The following is a 15,913-nucleotide window of genomic DNA, read 5'->3' as shown; positions in this document are numbered from 1 at the left end:
GTAGAGGTTCCTTCTTTCTCATGTTAGCCAGGCAAGGACCGATTGGTACATACAGTCCAGATTCTTTAAGTAATGTGATGGGGTTGACTAACTGCAATATAACACAACAGTCTTATGGTCATCTTCACGTTCTTTGCCTGAACTGTCATAAACCCTTTACAAGTAGACCATCTTAGAGTACTTTATCTTATCTCTACTATATCTTATCTCTTTTCAGATTCTTCGGGCAGAACATTAACCCATTCATACCATGAAGTATGTTTTATATAACACCACCAGGTATACAAAGGCAAATCTGTATTTGCTCAATGGTACTATCCATGCTCATCACAAAAAGGGATGTCACAGACATAAGATTAAAGGGCAATTTTAGACGACCGTATGCACAACTACGCTTTCCGATACGGAGCGTAGATGCACATGAATGTTTTTTGGGTTTTTTTCTCGGGTCATTCATACTCTGTGCCATACCACGTGAGTTTGAAAAGAAAACGTGGGAAAATAGGTCCTGCCCTATCTCTCCCGCACATAGTTAATACTACATGCGGGAAAGATGGGGGAAGTCTTATCTTTTCTCGCCCGTACTATTAACGGGCGAGAATTCTGGTTGCATTTTGTCCTGTTATGTGTCCGTGATTATCACAGTCACATAAAACATGCCCATGTGAAGAAGCCCTAAGGATTCAGTTGCACAAGCTGGTCAAGTGTCAAAGATCAGCTCTAGTTCAATTTTAGGGCTCCTTCAGGCGGAGGTACTGGCCTCTCATTTCCTTTGTTTGTGCTCGCATTTCTCGCACACGCATAAAAATATGCGTATAGTAAAATACATTGTTCTGAGGCAAGCATATTTGCGCATACACCCGTCTGAAGCCTCCCTTAGGGCTCTCTCGCACGAGCGTGTAAAATCTTCAATGGGTTCATTCTGACTTTGCAAATGCGCACCCGATCTGCATGAAATTGCACAAAGAACTGTGCAATTTCTTGGGGAAAATTGCTAACACTGGGGACTGTATAGGCTGCACAGCCTTTTCAATCACGGGCAGGTGTGTCCTGCACAGATGCGAATGGTCCTCGGCAGTGCGGAAAGTACAGTGGAAAATGCAGATATGTGCACGATAGTGCGACCTTCATAGCTCAAAAAATTGCGCTACCACGAACGTTTCTGCACATACGCTCATGTAAGACCAGCCTTAGGGAATAAGAAGGTAGGACTCTAAATACATTCATCTGACGGAGTCCTAATATATAAAGCAATTCAGTGCAGAAACATTTGTCTTCATTTTGTTCCCCTGGGTATTTTCACGAGTTGCAGATTCTTTCTTCTGAAAGGTGCTTGCAGAAATTCATGCACGTGCTGCAAAAATAAACCCATTCAGATGTACAAAAGTCAACAAATCTGTCGTATGTACAAATTTGTGCATAGACGTAGAGAAGAGCGGATCGTGCATACTCAGTTAACTTTCCATTAAAACCAGTTCCAGGACCCTTTCATTCTGCACATCAGTGGCAGTCCCAGTTCTTGGTCCTACTGATTTACGAGGACATATTAAATTCTATATTGGAAATTGTATTTTAGTGGACTTCTATGGGACCTTTGCTGCACAAATATGCAGAAAGATATAGCAGTTCCTATTTGTTTGTGCGAGCAAAAACGTTAATGAGAACAAACCCAATGACACGAATTGATTCTATTTTCTGCGTATTGTGTGCGTTATTTTGCGTGCACAAAAAAAATGCAAATACGTTCGCCTGAAGGAGCCCTTAATGTGTAATAAGCACGGCAAATAACAAGCACTAAAACAGCAGAATTAGGCCTCATTCACACGAACGTTTTTGCATGGCTAATGTAGCCGCGCAATAAAATCACGACCATTAGAACCAATGCTTTCCTGTGGAATCATTCAGACCACCGACTTTTAGCCGTGCAAAAAAAGTCAGCAACCGAAATTTCTTGTTATGAGAAAATATAGGTCTTGCCATATCTTTGGACCGAAAAATGCAGGAGCCTCCATAGACTCCTATGGGACTGGCAAAAAAGGGAGGGGGAGGGACTTTAGCTGCGTGTAACGCCAGGAAGAGATGACAGTACAGTCATTAGAAGGATTTCTACCGACTGAGGTAATTCCGATCGGCAACACATTTTTTCGGCAACACTTCGTACCCGGCTGTGCGAATGGCCGAAAAAACACTAATGAAGCTCGGGACTTGTTTGCGGAAAATCATGCATTCACACAATTTTTGGCAACGATGGTCACGATTTTATTGCTAACCTTGGCGCGATATTGACGCTCGTGTGAAAGAAACCTTAAGTAGCTGCATTACATGGATTCCCTTTCAAATATTAAGATTTCTAGAAGCATGTTTGATACAAAAGCAGACAATACAAGAGCTCTGCAACCCGAAAGATGAGGATTTTTTTGAAACATGCATCAGTATGGAAAGCAAAGCAATACTGTCTATGTTGGTGTCATTCAACTATTTTTGTATGACTGCGAGACTGTGGATATTTGACTGTTTTTGAGGTATAAGACACAATGGCAGAAGAAATCAGAGAACGGACAGGAACTTTTGAAAAAGTATATTGTAGTTGCGCTAGATGGTTACATAAAATGTGCCAAAAATATACTTTGGCTCTGTTAAAACTTGTGCACAGGGGTCTCATTGGGGTTTCCATCAGCCTTTCCAGTTATTTTGACGGCAAGAGTAGAGTTAGGCCAGGTCCGCATCTGCATTGGTTCCATCACAGATCTGGCACAAAATACGGGAAGAAATAGCGCTGCATGCAGGACTTTTCCTTGCGGTAAAATGCCAGCCAGCTGAGCATAAGACCAAACGGACCTCATTATAGTCAATGGGCACTGGCGTAACTGTAGGGGATACAGGGGATGCGGTTGCACCCGGGCCCAGGAGCCTTAGGGGGCCCATAAGGCCTCTCTTCTCCATATAGGGAGCCCAGTACAATGAGTAAAACATTATAGTTGGGGGCCTCGTTACAGGTTTAGCATTGGGGTCCAGGAGCTTCAAGTTACACCTCTTTGCAGTTCGGTTCCATCATAAGAGAGACCCATTCGGACAGGGATTCCTCTTTCCTGCTCCCCGAACGGAGCAGGAAACCGGAATCCCAAACGCAGATGTGAAGGCAGCCTAACCTATAGCTTTGTACTTGCCATAAAAAAATCAGAATCCAGACTGAACCCCGATGGACTATCCTCAGTTCAATAGGATCTGTTGAAAACCACTGTTATCCATCTAAAGATATCCGAATGTCCTGACCCTGTTATAATTGAAAACCGTGTGAATGCTAGTGTGAACAGTGCTTTATATACCATCACATGGATATTTATGGAGGCAGACTTTTAATTTCTTGCAAAATTGCTGAATTAATTTTACTATTTGAGCCCCTTCACCCAATTTCAATCAAAATATTGATATCCAAAACTGCCCCCTGATACAAGATGAAGATGGTGGAGTCTGAATGTTCCCCTAATCTAACTGCTATTTCAAGCAAATAATGTGGTTAAATAAGGAATATATATATATTTTTTTTTTTCTTCTAAGATTCATGCTCCAAAAGAAATGTACCATCAAGGCAACGGGCCCTGCTCTTCTGTTTGTTATTTTTCATAGCTATTGAGACATAGGCAGGGTGATCGTGCTATCCGCTAGGAAGGGGAACTATGCTAATAGAGGGCCAGAGCTATTGTGCTCCTTAGGGGTCATCGTAGAAACTACTAGGGCAAATATAGGGATCTTTAATCAATTACAACTACTGGAAAGATCCTAGAAAAGCTGCCCTCCTTTTTTTCGCTCCGCAATCAGAGGTCAGCGTCTGTTTTTTGTAACTCCCTCACTTATTTAGTGATGAGGAAAGATTTGTCAGGCAGCTTTGGCTATTTAGACAAGTGAAGCTAAGACTTGTACTCGCCTTATTGTCCTAACCCCAGCATCGGTATCGCCGTACCGCACCCCTGTTCTCAACCTAAAATCTTTGCTACCAGCTGCAATATCTCAGCAGACTGGTCCTCAGACTATAATTCATGAAGAATTCCGCTTTAGGTCTGATTTAGGTCACTGCTATTACCGCAATTGGTCCGATTAGACGCTGTCATCAATAATTTTGTGCTGGCCAGGTATGAGTTGCCATTAACACAGCTATAGGTTCTTATTATAGGCTCCTCAGTTCCTGATGAACTGCAGAATTATGCGGAAACTTGTTGAATTCTGATCCTGAGCTTTTTTTAAATCAAAAACTTTGAATTTTGAGTCTGAACTTTCATAAATCTGAGCCTTTGAACCTGATCTTTTGCATGCCTAGAACATCATTCTGGGTCTGAACTAAGATCTTTAAAACTAACCTCTATCAGAGAGTTTAATTGCATCTCAGATGTCACCTCCACACCAACTCTATACATGGTGGAAATTCATCAATCTAGCCACCACTTCTGGGACCTGCAGATCTATACACTGAACTATATAGTGCTAACCGTATATACGGCCTAATATACTGGCTTAATGGTTTATGTGCGCCGCATACACTTATCTTTTCCCGGTGTCTCACGCTAAAGGAAAGATTCCTAATCCAGGGGAAGAATAACTTAGAATTTTCTGAGTATTATAGATCTATACACCAAGCTATTTAGTGCTAAACGCACATACAGTCTATTGACCTGGCTCAAAGGTGTATATTGGTCATATAGCTTTCCCATTGCCCTACGCTATAGGAAATATCTCTAACCCAGGGGAGGAAGAATTTTGTCTGAGTGCATATATGTGTTTTGTTTGTTAGGTCTACTTGAGTGCCCTGTTTTTTTTTACTTTTTGGAATAAAATTTAGTTTTATCTTTTTGTGTCTTCTGTGAAGGGCTTTGAAAATTATATAGAAATAATCTGCCTCTTTTACAAGTAATACATTGTACTACTGCATTTTTTTACTATTTCCAATGAGAGCATTGTATTGCTGAAACTATTGGCTGCCATTAGAGCCTTAATAATAAGATCCTTAAAGTTTCATGAAGATATGTGAATTTCCAGAAATGATATACCAGATACATGCAGGGAATAATAAGGAAGATCACTATACAAGCTATTGGTGAAAATAAAGATCTGGCATCAGTACTTTTACTGTGGATTTATTTTATCCAAGTATATCACTTCAAATAAATGATGCTTCAAAGCTGTGTTACAAAAATCTGCGTAATTATAAGATTTCTGGTAACAACATTTTCCTAGGCATTAAAATGGGAATCTCAAAGACCGCTAATACAGATTTACTTTAATACTACAAGAGTATGCATATATCGTAATGGGAATTTGGGGGGATAAAAAAGTTACTTTTTCTACACACATTTACCCTACAAGTTTGGTGAACAAAACACGTAATTGGGGTGCAACAATATGTCAAATAGGCATGCACATACCGTAGGGAGAAAAAGAACATGCAGTTCTCATTCGTAATGGTAATGGTGGTTTACGAGAAGTGTCCACATTGCAATATGGCTAAATTGTAATCTAGTACAATATATTACCTTTACATTGACATTCCAATGTTTCCAGTAGCGCCAAAGAGAAATTGCATGCATCCCATTTATGTGGCTAAAGAGATATATAAGTATTCAAATACAGAATTATATCTGGGTAAAATGTCACCTCAAGTATGGCGGTGGTACGATATAAAACAGATTGCACATTCAAGGCCTCCTGGGTCTTTTAACTGTACCAAATTCTACTTTTACCACCATTGATGCAATGTCCATCTTTCTTTGCTCCTTATAGAGAAGCTTGTATTACTTTCCTGTTACATTCTGTATATTTCAAGCTTTTTGCCTCAAAAGTTTTTTAGTTTTAATTCTCCCATTATATATTGCCTTTATCGAACATCTCTTCTTTAGCTGTCCTCTCCTACCAGGAGACATATCACACTCTTCTACTCTTCTTCCATAATTATTTTGCTTAGTTTTTATCACAAGTCAATAACAGTCCGGGAAAAATGTAAGGAAGATGATTACGTTATACACACAAATTAATAAACAGCTAAACCAATGGTCATCACAAAAGCAGTAGTTATAGCTCTAAGTTCAGAAGTGGACTTTGGCTGGTCTCCATACATTAGCCTGCATTCCTGTTCTTGATGCAGAGAACCTGGGCTTCGGCACTTGGATTTTTGACATTGATGATCTAGGGGAGGTAAATGAGTTAGCAGAACTAAAGACTGAAGAATCCCGATTGTTCTGTGGAGCTTCCTGGACAGGAGTGTAAAAAGGCATTGGCCCAGAAACATTGCTTGGCATAGACTGACATGATGCTTCGGTTCTCCAAACAGGTTCTGCAAGTGTTGTTGCAGATCTAGGAGTTAACACTGTAGGGGTCATGTTGAATGAAGAAGACATTGGAGTAGGAGTTGAAAAGCGCTTAATCTCATGAGCTCTGGCAGTTTTCACAGGAACTTGTCTAGGTAGAGTGGAATTTTTTTTTTCTGCATCCTGGCTATTGGAAGAATCCCCAAAGCAGAACATGGCTGAATTCAACTGATAAGGTTGATGGCGCATAAAATCTATGGCTTGCATTCGTGGTTTACCAGTAGCACCTTTTTTAACTTTGCTCTCTGCTCTGCCACCTTGAGATTTTGATGCAGCTAATGGACAGAATGGAGAAACTAGTGGATTATATCCTATTGGAGGTGGTGCACGAATATTGGGTGAATATTTCCAACATGAGGGAAGAGACGGTGTTGGTGAAGGTGTTCTTGGCCTTGAGTTAGGCCTGGAGCTTGATCTGTGTTCTGAGTCAATTACAAATTTGTCCATACGACTTTGACGTTTTGCAAACAACTCTGCTCCTTTACCCTTCAACTGAGGCATATCTTGGCTTCCATTTATAAGTTGTTCTGATGTTGTTTTAAAACTGGGTTTTGGAGCCACAGGAGGAGGAACTTTAAATTTTCTTGCCGAGGATTGCATAAAATTACATGCTTCAGCTCCTAAACTGAGGAAGTCTTCTTCTGGGCCAGATTCAAAACCTGCTCCATGTGGCTCCTGTTTAGGTTTTTCATCTATATTCTTCACCATTGACAAGAGTTCTGGGTTTGGCATATACTTCTTCTCTTCCTTTTTAACAAACATCTGTTTCTTGCCACCCCTCCTTCGTGCGTCATTCAGGATACCAGAACGCCCTATAGGTACAGATATCCTCTGTTCTCTTGAATTTACAGATTCCGGTGACTGGTTTACTGGGGTCACAGGTGATTTATATGAAGGTGTAATGGGTGCTGGATTAATAAATTGTGACACTGCAGGTGTTGATGGAGTCACTGGAGTGGACTCTAAAATATTTGGATGGGGCCCTGATGGATGAGACAGAGATGAAAGATATATGGAAGCCGTAGTAGTCCGTGGTGTTGTTGGAGCTGAGAAGTTCTCTTTTTGATTCTCATGGTACTGGGTTGATGGTGATGATACTGCCTTCCCTGGTGCTGGAATATAAAGAGATGCAACAGAACTTGCAGGAGCTTTTTGTGGACTAGCCGGTGTATTACCTATAAATGGAGTGAATGGCAATGGAGCAACATTTTGCACAGGAAAGCTTTCAATTTTTTTTGGTAGAGAGGGCTTGAATACAACTGAAGAAGCAATTGTCCGCTGCCCAACTTGACCTGGAGTAAATGGTCTTGCTGACCGGTTGAAGATGACATCTCCAGAAGTTTGTGCATCTTGAGGATGAACAGGCGTTAGTGATATCTGCGTGCTGGTCACCTTGGTATTCTCTAAGCCCCGTATCTCTTGGCTTTTATCATAATTTACTGTTTGAATAACATTTCCATTAACAATTGATTTCCGAGGAGGAGCAACTGGGGCTTTCTGATTCCCTTGTGGATTCTGTAAGGCAAAACTGTCAGCCTCCTTTTCAGATTTCTGCCTTTGCAATTCAAACAATGCTGCTCCTTTTCCAGATGCCTCACTCAGTCCTTCCTGTGTCTCAAGTTCCATCTTGGGCTTTTCAATATCCATATAGGTACTGTCCCAGTCTGAATTATTGGTTAGACTACGGGCATCAGAGAATCCCTCTTCATCAAATTCTGATTCACTTGTAGGAAGGACACCGTCTTCGTCTTCGATATAGCGATCCTCGTCAACACTTCCGTAACTCACTAGTGTATATTTCTTTGCTCTCTGTCGTCTCTTCTTAAACATAAGAACACCCTTTGAGTGGGGATTTGGTGCATCGGTTAACAAAGATGCAATTGTTCTACATTTGGTTCTAGCCTCCTTGACGTTCTTCTCCCCCACACTCTCACGATTAAGTTCTGCAAAAGAAAAAAGTAAAGAAATTTAACCAAATAATTTAGCCTAATTATAAAAGTTAGACATATTTTACACAAAAATCATTGAGAAAGACAACTCTTGAATTGAAAAGTATGTTTTTAAATTCCTAGCATTTATACGAATTTTGTAAGTACTTATGAAGTGACATTAATACTTACAATATACAGTAATTCAGAAATTGTAGATTTGACAAATGCATGGCTTGGGGTTCTTTGTTTTACAGCACTACCATTACTTCCTACCATTGAAGTGTCCTTCTACAACTGCCAATACGTGACATTACTAAAGCAGGAGCGATGTCAAGTATTTATATCGTATAACGATGAGTAACGCAATAATCTTTTTTTTTTTTTTTTGAAACATGAAACTGGTCAGCAAAATATTTTGCACATCATCCTTAATGCAGAGGTTGATTAAAGTGAGCTCATCACTGTGAAAATTATATTCATGTCTCACAATGTATAACATTACATATTCCATTGATAGTTCTCTGAAATATACAATATGAGCACTATAAACATTTAAGAATTCAAACTTAAAAAAGAACCCTTTATCACAAAAATAATCCTAAAACTGTAAAGTTTAGGATTAGTTGAAAAATTCTTTCAAAAACTTTGGGCTAATACTCCCTATTGACAATATCAGTATATGAGAATATTGAAAGCATGAGTAGAGCAGCAATCATATCTAAAATACATAGCTATGTGTAGAAATGGTCTAGGGGAAGAGGTTCTAAGGAGAAATTAGAATATTATTTATCCTTAGTTGACTCATTAGTTAACAAAAATGTAACAAAAATAGCACATTCAGTAACAAAACATTTCAGTATTACATTTTGCATATTGGTTTCAGGCATAGGAACAAACAAATAGTATACGCCTTCAACAAATCCCCAAAATGTATACTGTAACTTGCTTTTAACAAGAATTTGCATTTACTGACAAGCACAATGAAATAAAAAGTATCCGGCAAGCTGTCAATATCAGAAAAGCGGGTCTGTCCACTTTACATACACTTGTCCTACAAAGCACTTCAAATTGTCACGCTGATCACTTAACACTATTACACAGTACATAGAACAGGTCACTGAGAAAAATCAAGATGTCCTTGTTTGAAGTGGTATCAAATTATATAGGATTCCCTGTAGACAACGACACAAATAATAAGTCAACAAAAGAATGCATGATGTTGGTAACTAGTAGATGCAAATTACCTGCATAGAGATTATTTGTGCTGTGGTAGGAAGATACCGGTGAATCAGGCATGACACATACACCATTAGAGTCACAATGTTCCATATAGAGACGACAAGGCACAAATGTACTCCAAGCTGGAGCCAAACCAAAGTAGGAAAATCTCTCCAGCTCCGAGCTGCCCTTTCTACAAGCCTTTTTAAGTCCCCACTTTTGTCTCCCCTGGCATAGCTACTTGATTCACTGGCTCTCAGAAGCTGATGAGATCATAGAGTCTATTTTTATGTGTTCAGGCTTATCGCTGGACTAGGCTATGGACATTGTCACCTGTCACTTCAGCTATGCTCCACTTTGGCTGTGGTTGAGTTAGAAAGGAATATTTTCAACCAGCCATGGTTTTCGATAACCTCCCTTCCCCTTTTCCTTGAGTGTGAAACAATGATACATATTCCAGTCTGGAAACATGAGGTCAATGCACTTAAAATACCTCTCTTATCCATAAAGATCCCAATAGAAAAATCAATTTTCCTCTTGACTTGCTCATATGTGATAGAAAGAAGCCATTAGAAATAAAGCTACCATACAAATGATGCAGTCATATTCAGATTTAGACAGAAAGGTGATAAAAATGACTGTGTTGGTACCCACAACTTTTTGCCACAGATGCAAATCTACTCAGCTCTATCAAGAGCAGTCCTACCAAGTCGCTACCGATCTTTGGTGTTTCTTTTGTAATTTTCAGACTATGGTATACTATATTTACTTTAAAAAACTGAATACTTTTATTATTTAATTCATAAATAGAGATGAGCGAGCGTACTCGCTAAGGCAAATTACTCGAGCGAGTATTGCCATTTTCGAGTACATGCACGCTCGTATCAAAAGATTCGGGGGGCCGGCGGGAGATCTCTCTCTCTCTATCTCACTCCCGCTCCCCCATGCTCACTCCTGCAACTCTCCGCTCACCTCCGCCGGCCCCCGAATCTTTTGAGACGAGTGTGCATGTACTCGAAAATGGCAATACTCGTTCGAGTAATTTGCCTAAGCGAGTATGCTCGCTCATCTCTATTTATGAATTAAATAATAAAAGTATTCAGTTTTTTAAAGTAAATATAGTACACCATAGTCTGAAAATTACAAAAGAAACACCAAAGATCGGTAGCGACTTGGTAGGACTGCTCTTGATAGAGCTGAGTAGATTTGCATCTGTGGCAAAAAGTTGTGGGTACCAACACAGTCATTTTTATCACCTTTCTGTCTCTATGATCCGTACAAGGCAGAACGAAGACACATACAATACCATTGGATACTGATAAGAATGACCCCTTCTCTACCCTAAATCATCAAGGATGTTGTTATTTACCGTTTATGTTCTAGAGAGAGCACCAGAGGACCCTTGACGATTGATGTTATCATTAACCTCTAAAATAACTTACATGACCAAGGTTATTAGTTACCAAAACCCTTTCACCCTCTCCCACATAGACCACCTAAGAAAAAACTCTATTAACCCATAAGCCACTCAAGGAAGATTCAACATTAGCCTCACCATCCTCAGGTCTTCTTACATGTTTGGCTCTTAAATTTCTCAGTGTCGTGACTGCAGAAAACATGGGGGTGGCAAAAAAGGGTGTCACAAATGGTGCCATATTGGGGACACCAGCAATTCTACGGGCAGTACTGAAAACAACTATCAGTTCTAACTAACTGCCATGTACCTAATATGAATTAAGATGACTTCACATAAAATGTTAATTTACTTCTTCCCCATCAGGTCCAGGAAGGTAATGAGTGGTCTCACGGACTAAATTCTTGCCAAACCTTGATAAAGTTAGTGGAAAAATAACTACACTAAGGAAGACTTCACATGGGCACTCAGGCTTTCGTTTTCTTGCTCCATTAGGGCTTAGTCAGACGGGCGTTTTTTCGCGCGATTTTCTCATGCGTCCGGCGATTTTATAAAACCATTGCTTTGAGACCCCATTGAGAACATATACTAGACAAATCATTCTTCTCTGCCACAGCTGTAACAGCTGTGGCAGAGAAGAACGATGTTTGCCCATTGAATTCAATGGAGCAGGCAATACAGCCGGCTCCATTGAAAGCAATGGGCTGCCGGCGAGCGCACGATGAATTTTCGGGAAGGGCTTAAATATATAAGCCCTTCCCTGCAATTCATCCAGAAATGTATAAAAATAAAAAAAATATATATACTCACCTGGTCCCGGCAGCCGGAGTTCAGCCGCGGCCGGCGGCAGTTCTCCTGAACTGCTCTCTGTAGTATTCAGCAGCCGGGGATTTAAAATCCCCGCCTGCTGAATGAACTGCCTCTGATTGGTCACAGCCTGACCAATCAGAGGCAGCTCTCACTCACACCCATTCATGAATTCATGAATGACAGCTGAGCGCTGCCCCGTATTGGCTCAGTGCTGAGCCAATCAGAGGCAGCACTCACTCACCCATTCATGAATTCATGAATGGGTGTGAGTGAAAGCTGCCTCTGATTGGTCAGGCTGTGACCAATCAGAGGCAGTTCATTCAGCAGGCGGGGATTTTAAATCCCCGGCTGCTGAATACTACAGAGAGCAGTTCAGGAGAACTGCCGCCGGCCGCGGCTGAACTCCGGCTGCCGGGACCAGGTGAGTATATACATATTTTTTTTTTTTACACATTTCTGGATGAATTGCAGGGAAGGACTTATATATTTAAGTCCTTCCCGAAAATTCATCGTGAGATCGCCCGCAGCGCATTGCTTTCAATGGAGCCGGCTGTATTGCCGGCTCCATTGAATTCAATGTGCTGGACAGCTCTGGCCCATTTCTATTGAAACGCGACTAGGAGCAGTTTCTTCGGGCGATTTTTCGGCCCGGTCACGTGATTTGCGGATGCTTGTCCGTCATGCGATCCGCAAATCACGGGAAAAAACGCCTGTGTGACTAAGGCCTTAATGGGAATCCCCTGGCCGAACACATCCATCATAATGACGGATCCGAATAGCACCAAAAGGACCCATTGACTCTAATGGTGTCCGTTTGGTTCCTGTTCGGTTGTTCGGCATTTTACCAGATGAAAAAGACCTGCATGCCAGACTTTTTCTTCCAGCATTTTGTGAAGGTTCTGCCACAGAACCTCCGGAAGGAGGTTCCTGAACCAGATGAGAAAGCAGCCTAACTTTATCTAAAAATATAGCATTAATAATTGAAAGGGGATGCACATACAGTTTACTGTTCAACTTTATAGTATACATTTCAATTTTTATCAGTTGTAAGATCCCAGCCTACCGTCAGTTATTGGACACTTTCTGATTTACATTCAGAAGCTTAAAACTGCTCGGTTTTTTTGGATCATACACCTAGCAAAAAAAGAAAATCCAGCCCGGTCAGACTGCTAGAAAGCGCCAGCTCCACAAAATATCATAAGAAATCATATAAAGAGGATCTCTAGTTTAGGCTAGTTCAGCATAAGGTCAGCGGGAAAGGAAACATTCCCCGCGGATGCTGGCATTCATTCCTAGATCAGCTTTAGCGATAGAGAGCATGGACCAACTATGTATGGAATATACAACAGATGACTCTTAGTTTTGTGTCATAAAACTTTAAGTGCTGTTGTGGGTATCAGATTGCAAAATAATTATTTTTGCAACATATTTCTTCCCTTCTGGAGATAAGTAAGATAAGATTGATTGGGTCATAGTGTTAATTCTAAGGACTTTGCATGCAGCAAAATCACCTGTTCCCACATTCCACCGTTCCCAGTGACCATATGTGGTAACTGCTTATCATTATATCTGACTAAATGTAACATTAGAAGACACTAATGGCAAAGCCTTTAGTTAGGAAATGTATTCTAATAAGAGTTAAGGCAAGCACACAAGTCTGTCCTTTCAATGCTTCAGGTAGCTATTCCAACCAAAATCACGTACAGATGACAGTATAGTGCCATCCAATGGTAGGTAGCATTCCTGCAAGTCAATGTCAGACTTTTTAACAATTCTTGTAACAATGACTGGGAATTGTGAGCCAAAGCCAGACTCTTCTTCAGAAGGAAATGATAACCATAGTTACATACATACTAACATAGTATGTTAGGCCTGAATGAAGACAATGTCCAACTAGTTCAGTCTGTTTCAACCCCCTTGTTGATCCAGAGGAAGGCAAAAAAAACCAAGAGGCAGAAGCCAATTAGCCCATTTGGGGAAAAAAAATCCTTTCTGAATCCATAATGGCACTCAGAATAATTCCTGAATCAACCTTTGGTAGTTCCTACCTGAATGTAAGACCCGGAACTACAAACCCGCTGGTCACCTAATGTCTATATCCTGTAATATCATAGCACTCTAGAAAGACATCTAGTCCCCTCTTAAACTCCTCTATGGGTTTTGCCATCACTACGTCCTCAGGCAGAGAGCTCCACAGTCTCACTGCTCTTACAGTAAAGAAACATGCACTTTGGCATTCTGGCTTTGGCTCACAACTCCCAGTCATTGTTACAAGAATTGTTAAAAAGTCTGATATTGACTTGCAATAGGTTGCTCTATAGAGGTATTGTTTTATCATCTCATTTGCATATTTCCCAGAGGACCATGAATGGCCTTGGAAGCCTCCTTACACCTTCTAGGAGAAACGATACCCTTCCTGAATAGGTATCGATAGCATAGCACGCACAGACTACAGCCAGCAAAACAAGCCATGCAATCCTCCTACCTATGTTAAGGTATATTCAGATGTAAATGTTATGTTTCATGGTTTTTACAGTGACTATTGCAAAAATTCTATGGTTTTGTGGTAGTCATGGTAATCTGTGACATGACTTCTCTGTGTGTATGTACTGTGAATGGAAAATCGAATATGACGGATACAAGTATGTACACCCTTTCGCTAAGGTCGTCTGCATACTAGCATATTTTGGGCCAATTATGTGGCTAAGGAGACAAGCACATTGATATTTTTTCACAAGGACCGTGTGAAAAATTTAATGGCATCTCCTATTCCTGTCCGTTTCGCAGATGAGAAATAGGTGCTGCCTCTGCGTAAATCAGCCAATACATGAACTTGTGTCCATGTGCTGTCTGATGGAACTTTGGCCCGAACCTGAACATGTGGCTAGTGTGCACCTAGCCTTAAAGAAATGTATAAAAATACAATGGCCACAAATGTAGTGGCATAGTTTCAACCATAACTTCCCATGGCTGCAGAAAACTCTTTACAGGATTTCCCCAGTAACACCGCACACTGTTTTGGCCAATCATAATATGTGTGTGTATATGCATGACGTAATTGGCCAATTTATTAAGCACATTTTGGGATTTTATTCTGATGTTTTGTTTGTAAATAAAATGCCCCCAATTTTCCAGTTCAGTGAGGCACGCTATTGGTCAGATTGTTCATGTGAATGATGCAATGTGCAATGAATTGGCCCCTTGTTTATGATATTAGTATAAACCCCTTAAGGACCCTTACTACCATTTTTTTTTTTCTTCAGCTACCAAAATTATTTTTGCTGCGTTTTATTTCTGTGACATATAGGGCTCTTTTATTATATCTTTTTTTCACAGACTTTTTTTTCCACTTGTTAATTTTAGGGGTAAAAAGCAAAAAAAAGATATATTTTTTAATTAATAGCTGTTTATTTTTAAAAATGAGTGTACTTATGCTAAAATAAACTATAGGAATGGATTTCGCATTTTGTTTTGGACATTTTGATATAGAATTTGTATAGTTTTAGAATATGGGTTGCATATGGGCACGGTTTTGGTTGATGTCAGCTTTGGGTCATTTTCTTTCTATTTTATTCTGCAATTTCTTTGACTTATTTTTGTGACTATTTTTTTACCATCTATGTCCTCCAAGGCATCATATAAGACCTCTGGGGGTCATTCACGTTGTTTATTTATTTTTTTTTTCATTTCACATTTTTCCACTTCAACTTGGCATCCATAAGGAAAATATTCTGTGTAGTGATAGTAGACACTAAGAGAACTGACCTGGGTTTGCTAGGAACCTGCAGTTCTGCTTTAGCAGGGAGCACCAGATGGTCACGTGATCAGTGGGTTTAATAGCAGAAGTTACACTTCCGCTTTCTCTCTTCACTACATAGGGCTCACTGAGCACTATGTAGCCTGTAAGAGAGAAGGCAGAAGTGGTTAAAAACTGCTTCGGTCTTCTTCTCTGGGTCCTGTGCTGAGACTGACAGCCAAGTATCTGAACTGCTCCTAATACGTGAAGGCCCAGGGGCTTTAATCCTTTACCCTAGTTTTACTAGAGATTAAAGCCCAGGACCTAGTGCTGTAAATTTACTGCGTTTGGTCCTTAACCCCTTCCCGCTGCAGGGCGTAAGTTTACGTCCTGGCAGCCTGGTACTTCCCGCAACAGGGCGTAAACTTACGTCCTGGAGATAGCGCGG

General features: G+C 40.4%; 1 protein-coding gene across 1 annotated transcript in view; it reads right to left on the bottom strand.

Moving 5' to 3' along the window:
- Nucleotides 1–5,113: 5,113 nt before the first annotated feature.
- Nucleotides 5,114–15,913, bottom strand: part of SYNPO2L (synaptopodin 2 like) — a 99,096-nt gene continuing 88,296 nt past the window's right edge. The window contains exon 4 of the mRNA XM_066600499.1: nucleotides 5,114–8,299. Within this exon, the coding sequence (XP_066456596.1) occupies nucleotides 6,075–8,299 (2,225 nt within the window). The 3' untranslated portion in view covers nucleotides 5,114–6,074. The remainder of the gene's footprint in view (nucleotides 8,300–15,913) is intronic.

Source organism: Eleutherodactylus coqui, chromosome 4 (assembly GCF_035609145.1).
Source record: "Eleutherodactylus coqui strain aEleCoq1 chromosome 4, aEleCoq1.hap1, whole genome shotgun sequence".
Taxonomy (NCBI): Eukaryota; Metazoa; Chordata; class Amphibia; order Anura; family Eleutherodactylidae; genus Eleutherodactylus; species Eleutherodactylus coqui.
Note: the sequence above shows the minus strand (reverse complement) of the source record. Positions and strands in the feature narration are given on the sequence as shown.